Source organism: Macaca nemestrina, chromosome 11, assembly GCF_043159975.1.
Source record: "Macaca nemestrina isolate mMacNem1 chromosome 11, mMacNem.hap1, whole genome shotgun sequence".
Lineage (NCBI taxonomy): Eukaryota > Metazoa > Chordata > Mammalia > Primates > Cercopithecidae > Macaca > Macaca nemestrina.
The window spans coordinates 116,599,219-116,624,614 of record NC_092135.1 but is presented as its reverse complement, the minus strand read 5'-3'; the positions used below and the strand labels follow the sequence as shown (position 1 = coordinate 116,624,614).

The following is a 25,396-nucleotide window of genomic DNA, read 5'->3' as shown; positions in this document are numbered from 1 at the left end:
CATATGATCTTTGAATGAAACTTAAGTGAGTTTTCTTAGTTAAAAAAGAAAAATAAAAGGTGTGCTATATTGGTAAAGGTTTATTTTTGATGGTTTTTGAAAGTTTGGAATTCTTTTGAGGATTATTTAATTGCTTAAAATAATATCTTTTACATTGAAGCTACCCAAATAATTTGCCAAATGTCTTACAAACTTTTGTTTAGCAAAAGACAAAGATTCTACTCCAATTTTTTTTTTTTTTTTCTGAGACAAAGTTTTGCTGTGTCATCTAGGCTGGAGTGCAGGGGTACGCTCTCAACTCAATGCAGCCTCCACTTCCTGGGTTCAAGCTATTTTCCTGCCTCAGCCTCCCGAGTAGCTGGGACTACAGGTGTGCTCCACGATGCCTGGCTACTTTTTGTCTTTTTAGTAGAGATGGGATTTCGCCATGTTGACCAGGCTGGTCTTGAACTCCTGACGTCAGGTGATCTGCCTGCCTCGGCCTGCCAAAGTGCTGGGATTACAGGTGTGAGCCATGGCACCTGGCTTTCTACTTCCATTGAGTTTTCTAAACTGGTGATAGTGTAACCATCCAAGGTTCTGAAATGTGTTAACTCAGTAGTTTTTATCCTCTATAAGTATATTTTAAAATAAGGGATTCCCTACCGTGGGATCAAGAGTTCTAGGATTGTTTTAATAGAAGAGTAAGTCCACACTTTATGTTGTCAGTTGGTTCTTGAAAACTGACTTGAAGTGAAACTATGGATAATGAAACTAATTTTTTTTCCTCATCAACATTATAATGAAGAAAATGATGTTATTTGAGGACCTGCTGTATGTTCTTTTGCTTAATGTTTATAACACATTAAAAACATCAGAAAATGAAGGGGTAGCAGTGCTACCTTTAATTAATACCTCCATTTGACACACTATTCTTATAAAATAAAAAGTTTTCATGGTTGTTTGCCAGTTAGTACCAAGAATCTATTGACAACATTCATTAAGGGCTTTTTTTAAAAAAATTCTTTATTTTTCCTTCTCTATTACCCTTGGCGCAAGATCTCTGTATAATTAAGGGCTTATTGCATGTGTTTGCATCTCTAAAAGGTAAATCTTTAATTTAAATGTATCAAGAAATGGGAACTTCTTTTGGTTGAAAAAAATTAAATTACTGTGGGGAAGAGTGATAAATGTAGCTTGGAAAGTATAAAGTTTAGTGTTTATTATACAGATTGTTATACTTAGTTATCATATATTTTTTATGATAATTTTCCTTTTGTCTGGATTAGCTAAGTCATAACATTAAAAATGTGGTGCTTCGACCCAGTGGAGCAAAACAAAGCCGCCTAATGTTAACTCTACAAGATAACAGCTTCTTGTCTATTGACAAAGTACCAAGTAAGGATGCAGAGGAAATGAGGTTGTTTCTAGATGCAGTCCATCAAAACAGACTTCCTGCAGGTGAGTACAAATCATCTCAGGGTCTAACATTAGTAGTTTTACAAGAATATGACTAGACTACAGGCCAGTATTCAGTTGAATTCATTAGCATATTAAAAGGATTATACATCATGAACAAGTAGGATTTATTCCTGAAATTCAAAGATAGTTCACCATATGAAAATCAATCTATGTAATACATCATTCTTGACAGAATGAAGGATGAAAACCACATGATCATCTGTATTGTTGCAGATGAAAACATTGACAAAATCCAACACTCTTTCATGATAAAAACACTCAACAAACTAGGAGTAGAAGGAAACGACTTAGCGCAATAAAGGTCATATGCAAAAACTTAAAGCTAACATCATACTTAGGGGTGAAAAACTGGAAATGTTTCCTCTAAGATCATTAGCAAGGCAGGAATACCTGCTCTTGCCACTTCTATTTAACATAGTACTAGAAGTCTCAGCCAGAGCCTTTAGGCAAGAAAAGGAAATAACAGGCATCCAGATTGGATAGGAAGAAGTAAAATTATTTGTGTTTGCAGATGACTTGATCTTATATGTAGATTCCACAAAAGAATACAATTAGAAAAAGGAGCAGGGTTTTTGGGGGTTTTTTTGTTTTTTGGTTTTTTTGTTTTTTTTTTTTTAAATGGAGTCTTGCTCTGACACCTAGGCTGGAGTGCAGTGGCGTGATCTCAGCTCACTGCAACCTCCACCAGGGAGGAGAATTTAAATTACAGTTGTGAAAAGTTACCTTGTTGCATAAATCTTAGACACTTGCCTGTTTATGAAAATTATTCTGAAGTTTTACTCTTGCTGTGGAAAATGAGTCCTGTAAAAAAATCACATGGTATGATCAGGTTCCTCTGCCCCCTCTAACCCCTTTCATAGTGTTTTTTTTTTTCTTTTAATGCCTTTACAGGCGCTTTTTCTTTTCTTTTCTTTTCTTTTTTCTTTCTTTTTCTTTTTCTTTTGGGACAGTGTCTCTCTCTGTCACCCAGGTTGAAGTACAGTAGCAAGATTCCAATATGTTGCCCAGGCTGTTATCGAACTCCTGGGCCCAAGCGATTGATCTTCCTTGGCCTCCCAAAGTGCTGGGATTACAGGCGTGAGCCACTGCCTGGCCCTACAGCCATCTTTTTAGGAAAAAATCTGTTGCTTAAAATGAGTTCTCCACTATTACATTAGTCTTTAGTTCTGTCATCTTCAACATTTTACTATTACTTATATTTTATAGTTGACAAACTTGAATTTTTTCGACTTAAATATGACACATTAAAAACATCAGAAAATGAAGGCGTAGCAGTGCTTCCTTTAATTAATGTCTCCATTTGGCACCGTATTCTTGTAAAATAAAAGCTTTTTATGGTTGTTTGCCATTTAGTACCTACTCATTATGTGTTCATGCCACCAAACTGGAGCTATATCAATTTACTAAACTATTGAATTTTAGAATCAAGAAATTGAGGCTGGGCGCAGTTGCTCACACCTGTAATCCCAGCACTTTGGGAGGCCGAGGCGGGCAGATCATGAGGTCAGGAGATCGAGACCATCCTGGCTAACACAGTGAAACCCATCTCTACTAAAAATACAAAAAATTAGCCGGACATGGTGGCGGGCGCCCGTAGTCCCAGCTACTCGGGAGGCTGAGGCAGGAGAATGGCGTGAACCCAGGAGGCAGAGGTTACAGTGAGCCAAGATCGCGCCACTGCTCTCCAGCCTGGGCTACAGAGCAAGACCATCTCAAAAAAAAAAAAAGGGTCAAGAAATTGAATACTATTTAAAATTCTTAGAATATGTCAGAGGCTAGTTTATATCTCTGTTTTAGTTTTATTTCATCGTAGCCGTATTAATGGAATCACTAGTTTTAACAATTGATATGTGTAAGAAAAGCATGTCTTCAAATACATTGGAGTGGAAAGCACAATATACTGTCCGGGGACCCAATTTTGAACAACATAGCATAATGAAAAAATACGGGCTTTGGCCATAAATAGATTTAGGTTGAAATTCTAGCTCTGCCTGTTATTGCTGTGTGGTTTTAGGTAAGTCACTTAATGACTGAGTTTTAATTTTCTAATCTCTAACATGAAAATATCACCTTGGCCGGGCACGGTGGCTCAAGCCTGTAATCCCAGCACTTTGGGAGGCCAAGGTGGGCAGATCACGAGGTCAGGAGATCGAGACCATCCTGGCTAACACGGCGAAACCCCCAAAAAACTAGCCAGGCGAGATGGTGGGCGCCTGTAGTCCCAGCTACTTGGGAGGCTGAGGCAGGAGAATGGCGTGAACCTGGGAGGCAGAGCTTGCAGTGAGCCGAGATCCGGCCACTGTACTCCAGCCTGGGCAACACAGCGAGACTCTGTCTCAAAAAAAAAAAAAAAAAAAACCTTGATTTCAGGGCTTCTTAAAGAGTGAGAGCTCATAAATGTAAAGTATGACTTCCCTATGCTAGGGAGTCAGTAAGTCATTGGTGTTATTAAAATAGCTAGCTGTGGGCTTAACTCTTAATTCATTCTGTGATCTTGGGCAAGTCATTTTAATCTCAGGTTTAGTTGCTTTAGCTGCCCAAAGGTGATATATACTTTGCAGAGACTAGAGTAAAATAATTAGTGTAAAAATACTTTTTTTTTTTTTTTTTTGAGACGAAGTCTTGCTCTGTCGCCCAGGCTGGAGTGCAGTGGCCGGATCTCAGCTCACTGCAAGCTCCTCCTCCCAGATTTACGCCATTCTCCTGCCTCAGCCTTTCGAGTAGCTGGGACTACAGGCGCCTGCCACCACGCCCGGCTAATTTTTTGTATTTTTAGTAGAGACGGGGTTTCACCGTGTTAGCCAGGATGGTCTCGATCTCCTGACCTCGTGATCCACCCGTCTCGGCCTCCCAAAGTGCTGGGATTACAGGCTTGAGCCACCGTGCCCGGCCTAAAAATACTTTGAACAGTATAAAGCGTTTAATATAAGCATGGCGTTTCAAATCAGTGGACAAAAGACTAATATTTGATAAAGTGTTATCTATAAACAAGACAAGTAACCATTTAGGAAGATAATACACTTGGATCCTTATTATCTCCTTTTATTCACAGTGACCAAAGATTTGAATGTAAAAAAAGTATTGTAAAAAATACTTTCATCGTAATCTCTGGATGGAAAAGAATTTTCGGGTATTACATAAAAACTAGAATTAATAAAGGAAAAAGATTGAAAACTTGTGTTAAAAAATTAGACAGTCTCTAGCAAGGAACAAAAGACAAATGAAGAAAATCGTAGCCAGAGTGACAAAGTTAATATTACTAATATATTATACAAAGACTTATTTTGCAAATCAATAAAAAAAAAAGTAGAGAAATTGACAAAAACTGCAAATAGAGAATTCAGGAAGCAAAACAGATGGCCCTTAGACATGAAAAAATTCTCAACTTCACCAGACTCAAATTCCTACTACCACATTGGTAGCAGTGTGAGGGGAAGCAAGATACTCTCATATACTTGGTAGGAGCATAGAGGTTTTTGTTTTGGTTTGGTTTGGTTTGGTTTGGTTTGAGGACTATGTAATGATGTAATGATGTCGGTTTAGTTTAAAATTGTATGTTCTCTCAGTAATTCTTATTATAAGGAGTTTATCCCACAAAAATATTTGTGAAAGGATGTTAAGCATTGTTTGCAACTTTGAAAAATTAAAACATTTCAAATGGTCATCAGTTGGAAATTGGCTAACCAAATTAAAATATAAAATTTTAAAAAGTATATGTAAATTCATATTTATACAATACCTCGAATGTTCTTTGAACTACCATTAGTTTCTTCAGAATAGAAGCCATTTATTCTGCTGGATAAACTTACTTGTAGAGAATGTTTTGGAGTATATGTTATCAGAGATACACCTGTCACTGTTTCTGACATCCAGTGTCAGTGTTCATGTTGTCAGTACACAATGACTTTTCCATAGTGTTATTAATGTAATTACCAAATGTTTATTCTAGCTTTTTTTTTTGCTTTGTAAATTTTATCCTATTAAATGTTTTCAGGTGTGTGTGTTATTTAATTTTTTTGCTTCAGATTCTAGCTCTAAATTTTAGTTTCTATATAAGATGTATATTCTGTCAGAAAGAATTGGTTGATAGGCACTTTGATTTGTTTTCTTTTTTTCCTGCTGTTTCTTCTATTTCTTCAATATTATATAAAAATGATAAATCTTTTTGTTAAAGTGAGTGATTTGGGGATTTAAAAAAATTTTTATTTTTGGTCACCAGCCATGAAACCTTCTCAGGGGTCTGGTAGTTTTGGAGCCATTCTGGGCAGCAGGACCTCACAGAAGGAAACCAGCAGGCAACTTTCTTACTCAGACAATCAGGTATGTTCATTTGAATCTTTTTAGCATTTTGAAAAAATGATAGTTGGCCAGGCACGGTGGCTCATGCCTGTAATCCCAGCACTTGGGAGGCCAAGGTGGGTGGATCACTTGAGGTCAGGAGTTTGAGACCAGCCTGGCCAACACGGTGAAACCCCGTCTCTACTAAAAATACAAAAATTAGCCAGGTGTGGTGGCACATACCTGTAATTCTACCTACTCAGGAGGCTGAGGCAGGAGAATTGCTTGAATCCAGGAGGCGGAGGTTGCAGTGAGCTGAGCTCGTGCCATCTCACTCCAGCCTGGGCAACAGAGCAAGACTCCATCTAAAAAAAAAGAAAAAAAAGATAGTCATAGACTATCAAGGGTATTTCTGCATACCTGAAATGTATCATTTTAGCAAACCCAAACCATAGAGTAAGAGATCTTTGAAGCTCTTTTGTAAGTAAATTTATGAATTCTCTTTGGCTATGCAAAGAGGTGATCACTTAGTCCATTTATTGGACTAAGCAGTGAATAAGATTTCATTTTTGTCGGGTTCTTTTTATAGGTTAGATTTTTGGGGGGACATTTTTATTGAGATATAATTGACATGCAGTAAGTTGTATATATTTAAAGTACAATTTGATATATTTTGACTTACATATATCCTTAAAATCATCATCATAATCAACATAGTGAACATAACCATAACTCTTGAGTTTTCTTATTGTCCTTAGTAATCCTTCCCTCTGATCCCTATCCAGAAGCAACCACTGTTATGTTTTTTCCCACTGTAGATTAGGTTGTAATTTCTGGAGTTTTATATAAATGGAATGAATGTGTAATATTGGGAGGGCAGGGTCTGGCTTCCCTCATTGAGCATAATTATTTTGAGATTCATACATTCCTTGGTAGGAATTTAAATTGTTGAAATATTATTTAAATGCATAAGTGTTAACACATATAGCAGAAGCAAGTATTTATGGTTTCACAAGTAATAATTCTCATTAGTGAAGTCATAAATTCAATTTTGTGGGTCATGACTAATTAAATTTAAAAAGTAGAATAGAAAATAATAGAGCATATTGTACATATTAAGGATAAATACTGATTTTTCAAAGTTTTATTTTGGTTTATTTATACATATATATATAATAGGTTTTGATGTAAAATATTTCTTACTATGCGGCCAGGCGTGGTGGCTCACTCCTATAATCCCAGTACTTTGGGAGGCTGAGGTGGGCTGATTCCTTGAGCCCAGGAGTTTGAGACCAGCCTGGGCAACACATGAAACCCTGTCTCTACAGAAAATACATAAATTAGCTGGGCATGGTGGTGTGTACCTGTAGTCCCAGCTACTTCGAAGACTGGGGTGGGAGAATCACCTGAGCCTGGGAAGTTGAGGCTGCAGGAAGCAGTGATTGTGCCACTGCACTCCAGCCTGGGTGACAGAGTAAGATTCTATCTTAAATATATATGTGTTATATATATACATATGTTATTATGGGATGGGATGATGTTCAAAATTCTGAAAAAGTTGCAAAACAGTGGACATGTAGTATGCTACTGTTTGTATAACAAAAAGTAAAATATTGATTTGTATTTGCATAACAGAACAAGGGAAGAATTAGTGGGAAAAGGAGAAGTGGAAGAACTGAGTGATGGATGGGGATAGTGAGACTTACCATTGGTCTGTGGCTTTTAATATTACTTTGATTTGTGAACCTTGAGAATGTGTCACTCATTTGAAAATAAATTTAACTTTTTAAAGTATTCATTCGGATGACCTTAGAAGTTTTAAAATTTCCTATCCTAAGATTGTAATTCTGTAAAACAAAAGTAATGGGACATAACTTCCATAGAAAAATCACATAGCTCTTAATGTAGAGATATAAAACTTAACTGGCAGAGTGTTCATGTAAAGCTCTATTTCCCAACTAATGCTTACATTGCCATATTCTCTTTGAGTGTTCTTGCTGTGTCTTAAGGGTAGACTCTTTGACTCATCCTCACAGTGAACTCTGTCACCTTCCCTCTCCCTATCATATGTTTCATTCCTCCAAACTAGAACCCCCTCAAGAGTCATATGACTATTTTGTTAGCATTTAAGTTGTGGCAACCAAATGTCACTGTCACTTTTTCTTAACGTGTCATAATCATAATTGGATATTTTTTTCCTCCAAAGATCAGTTCTCATGCTGATCACTAGAGCCATGTCTTTGTGTGTCTTTTTTATTTTTATTTTTTGTTAGTAATTCAAAGTAGTGTTCTTGCCTCCTCTCCAGGTGTGCTGTGGAGTTTTTAAGTTTATAAGAAAGCCATAGGAAAATAAGTGTCAAGCTCAGTTTTTCACACTGACTGTACATTAGAATCACCTGAGTGCTTTAAAAAACAACAACAACAAAAAACAACAACAAAAAAAAAACTGATGAATGAACCTTACCCCAGACCAACTGGAATAGAATCGCTAGAGATATATCTCCATTTGTATGTTTTCCTTTTTGTAGAGATAGGGTCTTGCTCTGTTGCCTAGGCTAGATTGCAGTGGTACAGTCATAGCTCACTATAACCTCGAATTGTGGAGCTCAAGTGACTCTCCTGCCTTGGCCTTCTGGGATTACAGGCATGAGCCACTGCACCTGGCTCCATTTGTATTTTTTAAACCTTGCCATTGGAGAATCACTGTTCTAAAAGTATTTCAGTTAATTTGAAGATTTAACTATCTCAAACTTTATTTTTACAGGCTTCTGCGAAAAGAGGAAGTTTGGAAACTAAAGATGATATTCCATTTCGAAAAGTTCTTGGTAATCCAGGTAGAGGATCGATTAAGACTGTAGCAGGAAGTGGAATAGCTGTTACTCGGACGATTCCTTCTTTGACATCTGCATCAACACCTCTTAGATCAGGATTGCTAGAAAATCGGTAGGAGAGACTTTTTTTTCTTACTCATTAGCTGTATCTGTTTGTAAATGTCTTTTAGGCCTTTTAGAAATACCAGTAATTTGAGGGGAAATAAAGTACAGAGTACATTTTTGGTAGATGTAGTGATTACAAGTGTTTGTCAATGTAGTTTATGTCACTGGCACTTATTGAGCATGAAAATATACAGCATATAAATTTAAATATGGGCCAGGTGTGATAGCTCACGCCTGTAATCCCAACACTTTGGGAGACTGAGGCAGGCCAAACATGAGGTCAGGAGATTGAGACCATCCTGGCTAACATAGTGAAAACCCTTGTTTACTAAAAACACAAAAAATTAACCCAGCGTGGTGGCACACGCCTATAGTCCCAGCTATTCAGGAGGCCGAGGCAGGAGAATCACTCGAACCTGAGAGGCAGAGGTTGCAGTGAGCCAAGATCGCGTCACTACATTCCAGACTGGGGTGACAGAGTGAGACTGTCTGGAAAAAAAAAAAAAATGGTTTAGAGAATTAAATAATAGTAGTCCCATTTCCTGTCCTTAAGTATGTTGGTTTATGAATTTTTGTGATATGAATTATGGCTTTTTAAAAGTAACCTTTTCTTTGTTCTCTGTAGTACTGAAAAGAGGAAAAGAATGATATCAACTGGCTCAGAATTGAATGAAGATTACCCTAAGGAAAATGATTCATCATCGTAAGTTAATCTAAGGGCCTTTATAGTGTTAGAGCAGTATTTCTTAGACTGGTATTTGTAACCCCTGGGGAAGATTGGGGAAATGGTTTTAATTTATCAGAATTCCAAAGATGGAAGAGCAGAATTTAAAGTGGTTTGGTGACAGTAGACTGTGGCTCAATAGAGAGGGAAATTAGCCATTGCCATTGCTTTGATCATTTCATTGCATTTCTCTTATCCTGCCTTTTTTTTAAATCTGCAGTACTTAGTGGGAGAATAGAACTGAAGAACTCTAAACAGATGTTTCTTGCTGGCTGCTGTTTTAGTGTGAACCCCTTCTTGTCTTCTTTATGCTTAATTTAAAAAAAAATTTACTTTTTTACTTTACTCATGTAAAACGTCAGCCTAGAGGTTAAAGGATTTGAGCCTATGTGTTCTGGGCAAGTAGCATTAATCTTTCAGAGGTGTTTTCTCCGTTGAACAAAAGGGAATAGATCAACCCAGGGTGCTCACCAACTCATAATAATCATCCTCATTTTGTGAGGTTTTGTTTTTTTTTGTCTTCTAGGGGAGAAAACTAATTACACAGTTATCAGTTAAAATCTCAATTAATACCTTAACAGAATCAGTTGGTAGATAGTTAATTAGTACTTGAGGTCAAGGGGTCACCAGAAAGGAGTTGGGAAAAAGCCAAATAAACTTCATGTATTAATTGATTTGCTGCTGTAATATATGTAAAAGTCTGAGTAGGTAGTAGGACTGGTATCTGAAACTATAATCACCATGGACCCAGATTCTTTCTGTCTTATTGATCTGCCATCCTTAATAAGCAGCCTCCATTTTGTGGACTGAAGTAGCCACTTCAGTCTCTACTTTCATGTCTCCATTTCTATTAGTGGAAGAAAGCAAAGGGAGGGCATACCGTTTTCCTTAGGCTGGAAATTGCATATACCACTTTTGTGCATATCACATTGGCCAGAACTTAATCACATGGTTATATCAGGTTATGAAAAGGTCTGAGAAATATGCCTGTGTTCCAACTGTTGTGGCAAAAGGGTACAGTGGTTATTTAGGGACAACTAATACAACTAATAGTCTGCCTTAGTTTGCCCCTACGGCCACTGAAATAACCCAGTTCACTGTTCTTCCATACATAGAACACCCTTTCCTTTATCCAAATGGAGAAGAACGCCAAATCTCATGAGAACATTGTATCCAGCTCAGAGTCTAGGATCTTTGGGTGATCCTTCTCTCTGGGTGCAGTCTTCTCTCTAAGGTCCAAATGTCCCTTGGACCATGCCCCTCATGGTCTAATACCTAAAAACTAAAAGGCAAGTTAATTTGCATTCCCCGCTCCAGACCTCATGCACACATCATTATACATTGCTGGAGTAGGAACAGAATAATCACAATAAAAATTTCTGTTTAAAATAGACAAGAATAGGAAACTGCAGGGGTCTTGGGACTATAGCAGTGATAAAATCTTGCGAGGTAGAAATTGTGAGGACAGTGAAAGCGATGGAATAAGTTCCTGGTTAGCCCATCTAGCAGTCTGATTCCGTTGTCTGGGAGAAACCACCTTGCCCATTGTACTCCATGTGACCCCTGGCTTTACCCTCTGGCAGGTTTTCCTTGTTTGTTTTCTTTAAAGGCCACCACCAAAATAGATTTTGAAGACTGTATTTTTCATCAAGGCCATATAGCTTTTATAGCCTGCTTCATCCAAGTTTAAAGATTCTTTAAAGATAAAAGAAGCAGGCTTGAGAAAGAATTGGGGCCAATATATGTATATGTTTTTTAATTTTTTTTTTTTTTTTGAAACGGAGAGTTGTTCTGCTGCCCAAGCTGGAGTGCAGTGGCACGATGTCGGCTCACTGCAACCTCTGCCTCCCAGGTTCAAGCAATTCTCCTGGCTCAGCCTCCCATGTAGCTTGGACTACAAACAGGCGCCACCATGCCCAGCTAATTTTTGTATTTTTAGTAGAGACAGGGTTTCACCATGTTGGCCAGGCCGGTCTGGAACTCCTGACCTCAAGTGATCTGCCCACCTCGACCTCCTAAAGTGCTGGGATTACAGGCATGAGCCATTGCACCGGCATGTTTTGTTTTAACATACTTTTAAATTTTGAAATAATTTAATTTGCAGGAAAGTCACAAAGATAACATAGAATGTTCCTGTATACCCCTTACCCAGCTTCTGCTAATGTTAATATCAAAGTTATTTTCTCACAAAACTGACTGTCTAGTTAACTCTTACCATTGCCTCAGTTTGAGAATCAAAAGCAATTGGATATTTTTATCCCATGGTCTCCAATTACCAGACAATTTTGATTCTAGGCTCTTGGCACAGACAGCTATGTTGTTTTGTTGTTTGTTTTTGCTTTTTGTTTTTTTTTTTTTTGAGATGGAGTCTTGCTCTGTTGCCCAGGCTGGAATGCAGTGGCATGATCTTGGCTCACTGCAAGCTCTGCCTCCCGGATTCACGCCATTCTCCTGCCTCAGCCTCCCAGGTAGCTGGGACTACAGACTCCCGCCACCACGCCCAGCTAATTTTTTTTTTTTTTTTTTGTATTTTTAGTAGAGACAGGGTTTCACCTTGTTAGCCAGAATGGTCTTGATTTCCTGACCTCGTGATCTGCCTGCCTCAGGCTCCCAAAGTGCTGGGATTACAGGTGCGAGCCACCTTGCCCATCCTGTTTTTTTTTTTTTTTTTTTGAGACGGAGTCTTGCGCTGTCGCCCAGGCTAGAGTGCAGTGGTGCCATCTCAGCTCACTGCAACCTCTGCCTCTTGGGTTCAAGTGATTCTTTTGCCTCAGCTTCCCAAGTATCTGGGATTACAGGCGTGCACCACCATGCCTGGCTAATTTTTGTATTTTTAGTAGAGACAGGGTTTCACCATGTTGGCCAGGCTGGTCTCGAACTTCTGACCTCAGGTGATCTGCCCTCCTTTGCCTCCCAAGGTGCTGGGATTATAGTCATGAGCCATCATGCCTGTCCGCTATGTTTCTTTTTTTTTTTTTTTTTTTTTTTTTTTTGAGACGGAGTCTCACTTTTTCACCCAGGCTGGAGTGCAGTGGCGCGATCTCGGCTCACTGCAAGCTCCGCCTCCCGGGTTCCCGCCATTCTCCTGCCTCAGCCTCCTGAGTAGCTGGGACTACAGGCGCCCGCCACCGCGCCCGGCTAATTTTTTGTATTTTCAGTAGAGACGGGGTTTCACTGTGGTCTCGATCTCCTGACCTTGTGATCCGCCCGCCTCGGCCTCCCAAAGTGCTGGGATTACAGGCTTGAGCCACCGCGCCCGGCCTCTTTTTTTTTTTGAGACAGAGTCTCACTCTGTCTCCCAGGCTGGAGTGCAGTGGCGTGATCTCTGCTCACTGCAAGCTCCGCCTCCCGGGTTCACGCCATTCTCCTGCCTCAGCCTCCCAAGTAGCTGGGACTACAGGCGTCCGCCACCACGCCCAGCTAATTTTTTTGTATTTTTAGTAGAGACGGGGTTTCACAGTGTTAGCCAGGATGGTCTCGATCTCCTGACCTCGTGATCTGCCCGCCTCGGCCTCCCAAAGTGCTGGGATTACAGGCGTGAGCCACCGTGCCCGGCCTGCTATGTTTCTTTTCATCACTGGTTGCAAGCTGATTAGCTTTGGCCTAAATTTATATGTCTCAAATAGGACCTTGTTGAAAGCAAAAAGAAGCACTAACACAGACCAGTATCCTTAATTGTTGTACTCTTTTACTGTAGAGCTATAGGTTCAGTGAGTATGAGATCTGCCTTTCAAGACGTTAATATGACCGTATTTATCAAATATTTTACTAAGGCATAAAATGGTCACCACCTTTCTCATCTGTAATATCGGTATTCTTACCTCCCTACCCTCTTACTAAGCCACTGCTACATACTTTAGATTTGTTACGGTAGCACCCCACTTTTAATAACAAATTTTGTATATTCAAGGTCTAGTTGAAGGGAACAAAATTCACTCTAGCGAGTTTATGCACAAAGGTATTTGTACACAGTAAGTATTAAATGGCTTACAGAATCATTAGGATAGTTGAAAAGACAGGCTCTAAGTTAAGTTTTCAGGAATTATTTTGAGAGGTTTGCCTCAAACCAGATCACCAAAGATGCTCCCAGCTATTCTATCATTAAGCTGACAGCTGAATTGGAATCTATCATGAAAGCTGTCATCTCTAGAACCATGCTGTCACTTCCGAGATTGGAAACCCTGTACAGAAAAACCAAGGTGATATTTAGCATCAAAAATAGTGGAATAATAATGCTTCTACCTTATTTACACTTTCCAGATCTTGCATGTAATTGCCTTATTTTATTTTATTTTTTTTAACAACAACAAAAACAAATTTATCTTTAATTATATCAGTATTTGTACATATAAAGACGGGTTGAGTCTCAGGATCCTCAAGCCCCAATAGCTAATAAAAAAGGTAAGATAGTAACCTATCTTACCTGGCCCTAAAAACTGGCATCCTCGAGCCCTGACAGCGGCCCATAGATTGGCAGACAACTGCTGAGGGTTCTGGTGTTGTAATATCAGTTATGTTACAGTTCTTTCTCCGAGGAAACGAGCTGCTTTTGTGGCTCTTACGCGACCTTCTTCCTCCATCAGTTGACAGTTTACAAGTGTCACCGGTTTCCTTTGCATTGGATGGCTCAGTGCACTCTGGTTCAAACTAGCTACACCTTTACCTCCACTTCGTGGTTTTAAGTAGAGTGCCAAATCCTCAACGCATTTCTTTGCAACCTCATAGTGTTTATTCTTACCTAGATTACTTAACTTAATTGACTGATGATCTGGTACCTGGGCTCCAACTAACTGGAGAAGTGCAAAGTTGATAGGAAGTACATCAATATCTGTGTTGATGGCAGTCTGGTCAAAAGGACAAGCTTTTCGATGAAGTTTATTCAAGCAGGTCTTGCAAACAGTGTGTGAACAACCTAAACTGATGGGTTTGTGCACATTCTCATCAAATTCATTATAGCAGATTGGACAGGACAGAAATTCTGTCCATTGAGCTGCCTGCACAGGCATTGTGGAAGCTGGATGCTCGGGTTAGCAGTCTAGCAGATCATTATTTTGCTGTGTAGTGTTTTGTAAGCTGAGGGGGCCCAGGTGGGGTCACTAAGGGCGACGGAGGCGCCTCGTCTCGCCGAGGCAGAGCTTGGCGGAGATTTCATGACCTCAAACTCCATCGGGAGCTACAGGGACAGCCCCGTTGGCTGTCCGCGACGAGGCCTCCTCCTCCTCCTCCTCCCTCTCCCTCCACCTCCATCTTCTCCTCCTCCTCCTCACCACGGAGGCGGACCTCAATTGCCTTATTTTCGATCTGATCCAGAACACTAACTAAGAAATGTAGGGTTACTTTATTAGCATTCTTGTTTCTGCACATCAGGGAGGTACACCAGAACGTGGTTGTGCATGCCAGTCTAGTACATTGACTACACTTTTGGGAAGTCCCAGTTGTTCCAATTAGAAGTCTGTCTGATAAGCACTAGGTTACTGATCCTTGTTCTGGGTTACTAATACTTTTTACACCATCACATCTAGATTTTTTTTAAGTTTGCACTCCTTAGAAGCTGACCTAGATGAATATACTTGTGCAAATGACATTTAAAGCAGTGCCTATAGAGGAGACAAATAACAGAGTGGGAGAAGCAGGCCAGAGAAGAAGAGGAAGCCAAGGAAGAGTGTGATCTCAGGTAAAAGTACCACAGAGAACAGGCTTCATCTTGATCTAGCAGGGAAACTCTTGGGTTGTCCCAGCTTGAGGCAGGGAGACTGGGCTTTCATATTTTCATACTGGACCGTCTTTGGTTACCAGTTGCTCTGGCTCTGTCCAGGTGGGCAAAATGTTTTAAGTAGTTCAAATGCAGTCCTCTGAAGAACTACAGATGCTGACTGGTGAACCACATTGAAAATACACAGTTTAGGGGTGTGTAAAGGATAAAAAGGATCTTAGGGACTCTGATGGGACATCACTGTTGTCCACTAAAAGAGTTGGTACTATAGTTCCCCCTTCCCCTAGCTTGTACCGTTTATGTTGAATCCTGTCTTGTATTAAGTTTATTCCATTTTGTCATGGATTCTTCATATTGTTGCTTCCCACTTCCGGGGAAGAATCTTCCAAAAGGAGGCTTAGTGGGATTAACTACAGTGTGTTGCTGCAGGTGATCTTAGGGCCCATATTGACATCTCTTCCTACCATCAATTCCATGCTTCCTCTATTAACACTTCTGCTCATCTTGATAGTTTGACTGAATGGCATTACCGAGATCTTCATCTGAGGGATTTGAGCCTTTAGTCACCATATGCTTGTCAGGCTGTGGTTGTTGTAATTGCCCATTATAATTACATGAGAGCTATGCTCATTGAGCATGAGAGCATTAAAAGGCACCCTAGTGAATCCCCCTTATTCCAGATAAATTCCTCACTGCCCTCATTATATAGCAGCAACCCTTCTTCCTTATAATAGTCATTTACCCCTGCCAGTGTGGTAACTCCTTTCCTTTTCTGTGAATCTGCCTGCATGAGGAGTTCAAAATAACTAGGTAACAGCCATAACTTCAGGTTTAATTGTTCTTTAACTGTCTTTCTTGATTAAAAAGCACCCCCTCTGGGAACTAAGACCCACAAAATCTAATTTGGAGAGACAGAAAGCACAAATTCTCCAAGTGAGTTACTGAAAAATAATGGCAAATGGGGCTACTCCTGCTTCTACTTCTTGGTTGCTGGACCCATGTATTTTTTATAAATGGAATAATTTTGTTGGTATCTTGAAGGCCACCCCATACTTAATGAGATCCTCTGCATACTGCACTTTTAAAGGGTATTGCCGCACTTTATCAGTCCAGCAGCTTTGGGGTAGTACTGTATGTGGTAGGAACTGTGAATCTTCTGGTCATATGCTGTTGTTGTACCTCCTATTCTGCAAAGTGGAATCCTCGTTCTGAGGTATTATGTGAGTTTTCTTGTTAGTGAATGAGATACTCCTATGAGTCCTTTGATAGTAATGCTGGTCAAGGCACTGTAGACAGCATAGGCAAATGTATATAGTAGTTCCCCCTTATGCATGATTTTACTTTCTATGATTTCAGTTACCTATGGTCAACCTTGGTCTAAAAATGTTAAATGGAAAATTCCAGAAATAAATAATTCATAAGTTTTGTTTTGGTTTTGAGACAAGGTCTTGCTGCAGCCCAGGCTGGAGTACACTGGTGTGGTCATAGCTTACTACAGCCTCCAACTCCTGGGCTCAAGCAGTCAAGCCTCAGCCTCCCAAATAGAGCTGTAGGCATGTGCCACCATGCCTGGCTAGTCTTGGCTATTTTTATTTTTGTAGGGATGCAGTCTTGCTGCGTTGCCCAGGCTGGTCTTGAACTCCTGGCTTCAAATAATCCTCCTACCCTGGCCTCCCAAAGTGCTGGGATTATAGTTGAAAACTACTGCACCTGGCCCTAATACATAGGTTTTAAATGGTGCACTGTTTTTAGTAGCACAACGAAACCTTGAGCTTTCCCATTCTATCTGGCCTGAGATGTGAATCATTCCTTTGTTTAGTGGCTCCACACTGTATATGCTACCTGCCCATTAGACACTTAGTAGCCATCTTGGTTATCAGACCAACTGTGAAACTATTGCTGTGTTTATGTTAAGTAACCCTTATATTACTTAATAATTATCCAAAGCACGACAGTAGTGATGCTGGCAATTCGGATGTGCCAAAGAGAAACTGTAAAGTGCCTTTAAGTGAAAAGGTAAAAACTCTCAACAAAGAAAGAAAAAAAAGATTTTTCTTTTTTTTTTTTTTTTTTGAGACAGAGTCTCACTCTGTTACCCAGGCTGAGGTGCAGTGGCGTGATCTCAGCTCACTGCAACCTCTGCCTCCTGGTTTCACACAATTCTCCTGCCCCAGCCTCCTGAGTAGCTGGGATCACAGGTGCGTGCCGTCATGCCCAGCTAATTTTTGTATTTTTAGTAGGGATGGGGTTTCACCATGTTAGCCAGGCTGGTCTCGAACTTCTGACGTCGTGATCCGCCCACCTTGGCCTCCCAAAGTGCTGGTATTACAGCCATGAACCACTGCACCTGGCCAGGTTTTTTATTTTTTTGAGACAATCTTGCGCTATTACCCAGGCTGGAGTGCAGCAACACAATCTTGGCTCACTGCAACCTCCGCCTCCCGGGCTCAGGCAATCCTTCCACCTCAGCCTCCCAAGCAGCTGGGACTACAGGCATGCACCACCACACTTAGCTAATTTTTGTATTTTTTGTAGAAATGGGATTTCACCACGTTGCTCAGGCTGGTCTCAAACTCCTGAGCTCAAGTGATCTGCCTGCCTCAGCCTCCCAAAGTGCTGGGATTACGGGTGTGAGCCACCGTGCCCCTTTGCTGTGGTTGCGAAGATCTATGGTAAGAATGAATCTTCTATCCATGGAATTGTGAAGAAGGAAAAAAAAATGTATGTTAGTTTTTGTGTTGCACCTCAAACTGCGAAAATGCAGCCACAGTACAGGGTAATTGCTTAGTTAGAATGGAAAGGGCAGGTCGGGCACGGTGGCTAATACCTGTAATCCAGCACTTTGGGAGGCCAAGGCAGGTGGATGGCTTGAGTCCGAGTTCAAGACCAGCCTGGGCAACATAGCAAGATCTCATCTCTACAAAAATTAGCCAAGTGTGGTGACATGTACCTGTAGTCCCAGCTACTTGGGAGGCTAAGGTGGGAGGATCGCTTGAGCCTGGGAGGCAGAGGTTGCTGTGAGCCAAGATCACACCACTGTATTCCAACCTGGGCAGCAGAGCAAGCCCCTGTCTCAAAAATAAAAAAATAAAGTAGCATTAAATTTGTGGGTGGAAGCCAGGAACAGAATTTGTTCCAGTTGGTGGTAGTTGAGTTCAGTACTATCTGTGGTTTCAGTACTATCTGTGAATGTCATCATATTCATTGTGGGTCTTAGAACATGTACCCTGAAGACAAGGGGGAACTACTCTGTCTAGAATATTGTCAGTCCCAATAAGGATTAATTGCTGTCTTTTTTAGTGTGGAAAAAATCTGATATAATCAATTTGCTACTAAATGACTGGTTTCCTCAAGGGATGCCCTTGGATCAGGGACTCGGTCTTTTCTGTTAACCAGTTGGACATTAAGCAGCCACAGTAGATAAACCTTGGTGAAGGGGAACCCATTTTTTATAGCTTCTATCTGCCACCATAGCTGTTATATTATTCAAGGTCCCTTTGTGGAAATAACAGAATGTCTAAGGACACAAGCTGGCTGACATGCACTGGACATATTATTCATGGTCCCTTTGTAGAAATAACAGAATGTCTAAGGACAGAGGCTGGCTGACATGCACTGGACAAGTTATCCTGCTGATTGTTTAGTGTCTCTTCAGTGTTGTTCTCTAGTGAGCATTAACATGTAAAACAGATCACTCTTTGTCCATACTCCCATAAGTCTATCCATATACCTCTTCCATAAATCATTTCTCTCTGATCTTCCAGGCTTGCTCGTTCCGAGCCCCTGACTATTCATCCAACTCATTTGCCACCACCCAGGAGTCCATGACCCACTTCTCTCTCCATACAAAGTAGATGATGAGATGCATGTCTCAAAGCTCTGCACAGTGGAGGATTTCCCCTCACCACTATCTTTCAAGGCAGTCCCTTAGTGGGACTATCGTGCAGCATTAATTTATTTGCAGTTTGTACCAATGTACCAAGATGACCTATCCATTAATCAGGCCCAGGTTTACTCCTTGTTTCAGCTTGACATTGGAAATGCCCCTAAGGCATGTTCTTGTCATCTCTGCTTTCTTCCTTGGACCCAATTCCAATATACCTGCTTCCATTTTATGATAGATTGCTGTTGTACTCTCCTGGTCTTATGACTTCTTGGGTGTGATAACACCCAGCTCCTGATAGTTAGCTCTGGTTGCACAGTCCCTTGATGACCATCAATCAGTCAGATGCTCTGTCTCTTCCAGGGCTTAATAATATGCCAAGAGTAATATGCCATACTTTACAGATGAGGTATAATTTTTGGCTGCAGACAGCATGGTCTTGCTCTACAAGGTCTGGACTGCAACTCTCCTGTGGGTGACTCTACACATTGTCTTTGTCCTTTAAGTTGGTAATTGGCTCAACTGAGCTTGTCTTCTCTCTTGAACACAGAAATACTTAGCATCAACCAGTCAATACCATAGTCTTTTTGAGGATTATTTACCCCATATCACCTGCATCTGTTATCTGTTGCTGTATCCAAACCACTCTAAAATTTAGTGACTTGAAATAGTAACTATTCATTTTTGCTTATGAGTTTATGGTCACCTGGGTGGTTCTGTTTATCTGGACCCAGTTTGGCTCATAGTACCTGGATTCTAATTTTGTTAACGCATCTGTGATCAGTAGATGGTTTGGCTAGAGTTTGACTGGTCTAGGATGGACTCACTGATTTAACTGGCCATTGGGTAGTGAGGGTGATTGGGCTATGTGTCTTCCACTGTTAACAGGCTAGCCTGGGATTATTCACATAGCAGTGGCAGGGTTCCAAGAGAGTGAGTGGAAACCTGTAGGGCACCTTTAGGCTTAGGGTCAGAACTCACACAGTGTTAACTTCTGTCACATTGTTTTGGGAAAAGGAAATCACAGGACTAGCCCCATTAAAAGATGAAGAAATAGACTGAATTTATGATGAGAAGCTTGAATATAGGGAGTGAAATAATTTGGGACATTTTTAAACAACTTTATTAAGGTACAATTTACATACCATGTAATTGACCCATTTTAAGGGTATATAAGTCAATTATTTTTAGTAAATTTTTTGAGTTATGTTACATCATCATTATCTAGTTTCAGAACATTTCCATTACCCCAATAAAATCTATTGTGTAATCATTCGACCACATTTCTAAAATACTGGAGATACTACCTGAGCCCTATCCTTCTCTACCTTATTTCATCCTAATTCACCAGAAATAAAAATCTTAGCAATTGTAACACTATAAGATGTCAGAGGTATTACTATCAGCAACAGAATTTCTGTTGCCATTGCCAAACAAGAGTCCAATTCCAGAATCCCATCCTTAGAGTGTGCTTCCTAGGCCCACTTTTAGTACCAGCTGTTGTAGATTATGTTGCCCAGAAGCAGAATCTGAAATGGAGATTAGTGTGCATATGAATTACTGAGGAAGTACTCCCAGAGAAGATAGTGAAGGGAGTAAGGAAAGCAGTATAGTTAAGGGCAGGAAACAAAGCATGGATGTGATCCTGGAGAAGTCACACAAGGACATGAAGGTTAGTCTTCATCCTGATATTAGAGAAATCTGTTATGTAGCTTCCACCATAAAGTTGTTTTAATCCAAATCAAGAGAGCTGGGCTTCTCTACCGTAGCGCCTGGCTTTGTTTGTGACTCTGAGATTACAGGCAAAGTATCTCTAGTAACTTGAGGGCAGTCCTGTGAAGAAGAGCCCTTGATACTGGCTATCAAAAACATAAGTTGGTATGAAGGTATGGAAGAGAGAATACAAAAATGAGTCAGAGGGAATCTAGGTGGAGCACACTTAGGCATTGTCTGCCACAGGCTTACTTCATGATGGTTCCCCTTAAATTAGCACTGTTAAAGCATGAACATTTATTTGAATGAACACTCTCTACTTATATGGGTTGAGGTATTTGAAAATAATACAGGGGAGAAAAAGGCTTTTAACTTTGTATTCATGATCCTAAAGAATTTTAATCAATATAAATTAAAATGCTGTTGCCACTTATCTAATAGTATTTCTATTCATGTGGAATATATAGTTTTGATTTTGATTTTTCTTTTCTTTTTTTTTTTTTTTGAGACGAAGTCTCGCTCTTGTCACCCATTCTGGAGTGCAATGGCATGATCCCTGGCTCACTGCAACCTCTGCCTCCTGGGTTCAAGTGATTTTTCTGCCTCAGCCTCCTGAGTAGCTGGGATTACAGATGCCTGCCACCACGCCCGGCTAATTTTTATGTTTTTAGTAGAGACCGGGTTTCCCATGTTGGCCAGGCTGGTCTCAAACTCCTAACCTCAGGTGATCCACCCGCCTCGGCCTCCCAAACTGCTAGGATTACAGGCTTGAGCCACCATGCCCAGCCTGATTTTTCTTTGTAAACCTATAAACTACCAAGCTTGAACAGTTTACTTTTTTTTTTTTTTTAAGACCAAGTCTCACTCTGTTGCCCAAGCTGGAGTGCAGTCGTGTGATCTCGGCCCACGGCAACCTCCACCTCCTGGGTTCAAGAGATTCTCCTGCCTCAGCCTCCCAAGTAGCTGGAACTACAGGCACGCGCCACCATGCTTGGCTAATTTTTGTATTTTTAGTTGAGACGGGATTTCACTATGTTGACCAGACTGGTCTCAAACTCCCGACCTCGTGATATGCCCGCCTCAACCTCCCAAAGTGCTGGGATTACAGGCGTGAGCCACCGCACCTGGCCATAGTTTACTTTTTAATTGATTCTTTTGGTCTTAGTAGCTGAGTCATTTTATCTGGTCTTGCTTTTGGCCAAGAAAATCTAATAATCTTAATGTCTTTGATTTGACTTTTATTTAAAGAAAATCCTCCTTTACTTTTGCTAAGTTAATCAGAATCATGGATTGGATTGGCTCTTGAGATGGTAATTAAAGATTATTTTTGTAATTCTCATTTGTTTAAGTCATTGACCTTTTGAGACTAACAATCTTGTAGCTTAATTTTCAAGCATATCAATGAATTCAGCACTTGAAATGTAAATGTTTTAATGATAACTATTTAAAATTAAGAACAATATTTTTATACACTTGTACTATATTGATGTAAAATTATTAACTATAGGAACAACAAGGCCATGACAGATCCTTCCAGAAAGTATTTAACCAGCAGTAGAGAAAAGCAGCTGACTTTGAAACAGTCAGAAGAGAATAGGACATCAGGTAAGTGTTTGATCTTACAATAAATAAGGTGCTCATTTATTGTATATTTATTAGACTAGAAATAAAAACCTAACCCTGATCATACATCTGTACATTATTTTTATTTTTATTTATTTATATATATATTTTGAGACGGAGTCTCGCTCTGTCACCCAGGTTGGAGTGCAGTGGCACAATATCGTCTCACTGCAACCTCTGCCTCCCGGGTTCAAGTGATTCTCCTGCCTCAGCCTCTCGAGTAGCTAGGACTACAGGTGTGTGCTATCAGGCCTGGCTAATTTTTGTATTTTTAGTAGAGATGAGGTTTCACCATATTGGCCAGGCTAGTTCTGAAATCCTGAACGCAAGTTATCCACCTGCCTCGGCCTCCTAAAGTGCTGGGATTACAGGTGTGAGCCACCATGCCCGGCCTAATCTGGTGTTAGTTATTGGGTGCCGATTTGTACCCAATACTTGGCTAAAATATTTTAAAGTATTAGAAATCCAGTTGGGACCAGCCTGGGCCATACGGCAAACAGATATGTTGTCATCTAGGTTTCACTGTTCCATTTCTAGAGCACAGGCAAGTAGATTTAGCATAATTCTTAAGGGCCCTAGTATTTTCAGTATGGTAAGTGAGGATTGGCTTCAGTTTCAAGTCCTCAGCCATATTAGCCCCTAGCAAGAGAGTCAGCCTGTCCTTTGAAACTCTGAAGCTAGGCATTGATTTCTCTCTAGCTACGAAACTCTTAGGTGGCATCTTCTTCCAATATAAGGCTATTGCATCTACATTGAAGACCTGTTATTTAACGTAGCCACCTTCATCAGTGATCTTAGCTAGATCTCAATAACTTGCTGCAGCTAGTTATTGAGTAGTTGCTTAATAACTCAGTAGTTGCTGCTTCACTTTGTATTTTTATATTGTGGAGATGGCTTCTTTTCTTAAACCTCATGAACCAGCTCTTACTAGCTTCACATTTTTCTTCTGCCTCTCTCAGCCTTCATAGAATTAAAGAGAGTTAGACCTTTACCCTGGATTAGGCTTTGGCTTAAGAGAATGTTGTGGCTGGTTTGATCTTCTGCCTAGACCACTAAAACTTTGTCCACATCAGCAATAAGGCTGTTTTGCTTTGTTATTCACATGTTTACTTGAGTAGCACTTTTAATTTCTGTCAAGAGCTTTTCCTTTGCATTGGCTGTTTGGTGCAAAAGGCCTAGCTTTCATCCTGTCTCAGCTTTTGACGTGCCTTCCTGACTGGGCTTAATTGTTGCTAGCTTTTTATTTAAAATGAGATGTGCAACTCTTCCTTTCACTTAAAAACACAGAGGTCGTCGTAGGGTTATTAATTATCCTAATTTCAATATTTTGTCTCAGAATAGGGAGGCCCAAGAAGAGAGACAGAGATGGGGTAATAATGACTATTTGGTGGAGCAGTCAGATAAATTGAGTTCGCCATCTTATGTGGGTGCAGTTCATGGTACCCCAAAATAATGACAATAGTAACATCAAAGATCACTGATCACAGATCACTGTAATAGATATAATTTAAATGTTTGAAACATTGCAAGAATTACCAAATGTGACGTAGACATGAAGTGAGCGAGCATATAGTGTTGGGAAAATGGCACTGATTGACTTGCTTGGTGCAGGGTTGCCACAGTCTTCAATTTGTTTAAAAAAAAGAAAATACAAAAATACCTGCAATATCTGTGAGCCACAATAAAGCAAAGAGCAATAAAATGAAGTATTCCTGTATTTGATGAGAAGGAAAAAAAGCGTTAAATATAATCAGGACTAATGTATACTTTTATTATTAAATGAACTTGAATGGTTGATTTAGGAATTACGTTTTTCCTTTGTTCATTTGTTTTATAGGGCTTTTACCTTTGCAGTCATCATCCTTTTATGGTAGCAGAGCTGGATCCAAGGAACACTCTTCTGGTGGCACTAACTTAGACAGGTATGCATTGGTTATATGACTTGTGAAAAACTTAGGAGCTCTTTTTTTCAGAATATCGAATGATGGGATAGGCTATGTATTATCCTCTTAAGTGAATATGATAATTTAACAAAATTGATGAGACTTGGCTGGGCGCGGTGGCTCAAGCCTGTAATCCTAGCACTTTGGGAGGCCGAGATGGGCGGATCACGAGGTCAGGAGATTGAGACCATCCTGGCTAACACGGTGAAACCCCGTCTCTACTAAGAAATACAAAAAATAGCCAGGTGAGGTGGCGGGCGCCTGTAGTCCCAGCTACTCGGGAGGCTGAGGCCGGAGAATGGCGTGAACCCGGGAGGCGGAGCTTGCAGTGAGCTGAGACCCGGCCACTGCACTCCAGCCTGGGCTACAGAGCGAGACTCCGTCTCAAAAAAAAAAAAAAAAAAAAAAATTGATGAGACTCGTAGAATCCTGACATGTTAGTTAGAAAGTATTCTAGAAATGGGCTGAGCACGGTGGCTCACACTGTAATCCCAGCACTTTGAGAGGCTGAGGTGGAAGGATTACTTGAGCCTGGGAGGTCAAGGCTGCAGTGAGCCATAATTATGCCACTGTACTCCAGCTTGAGCAACAGAACGAGACCCTGTCTCAAAAAAAAAAAAAAAAAAAAAAAGACAAGATCTCACTATGTTGCCTAGGCTGGTCTCAAATTTCCTGACTTGAAACAATCCTCCCACCTTGGCTTTCCAGAGTGCTAGGGTTACAAGTATTGAACCATTGTTCCTGGCCTCTACAGAATTTTTTTTTTTTTTTGAGACCAAGTCTCGCGCTGTCACCCGGGCTGGATAGAGTACAGTGGTGCTATCTTGGCTCTCTGTAGCCTTGCCTCAGCCTCCCACATAGCTGGGATTACAGGTGCCTGCCCGCAAGCCAAGCTAATTTTTGTAGAGACGGGATTCTACCATGTTGACCAGGCTGATCTCAAACTCCTGACCTCAAGTGATCTGCCTTTCTTGGCCTCCCAAAGTGTGGGGATTATAGGTGTGAGCCATCGCGTCCGACCACTCTACAGAAAATTTTTTAAAAATTAGCTGGGCATGGTGCTGTGTGCCTGTAGTGATAGCTACATAGGAGGCTGAGGTGGGAGGTGCTCTTAAACCTGGC

The 25,396-nt window shown here is 40.5% G+C and overlaps 1 protein-coding gene and 1 pseudogene across 6 annotated transcripts in view; one reads left to right on the top strand and one right to left on the bottom strand.

Annotated features, from left to right (window-relative positions):
- LOC105481220 (ubiquitin specific peptidase 37) overlaps positions 1–25,396 on the top strand; it is a 125,916-nt gene that overhangs the window by 15,993 nt on the left and 84,527 nt on the right. For all 6 annotated transcript variants that reach the window (XM_071073383.1, XM_071073385.1, XM_071073381.1 and 3 more), the window contains 6 exons: positions 1,269–1,440; positions 5,681–5,781; positions 8,504–8,682; positions 9,301–9,378; positions 22,216–22,313; positions 24,169–24,253. In XM_071073383.1, coding sequence (XP_070929484.1) covers positions 1,269–1,440; positions 5,681–5,781; positions 8,504–8,682; positions 9,301–9,378; positions 22,216–22,313; positions 24,169–24,253 — 713 coding nt within the window. The remainder of the gene's footprint in view (positions 1–1,268; positions 1,441–5,680; positions 5,782–8,503; positions 8,683–9,300; positions 9,379–22,215; positions 22,314–24,168; positions 24,254–25,396) is intronic.
- Positions 13,728–14,497, bottom strand: LOC139357034 (roquin-2 pseudogene; annotated as a pseudogene).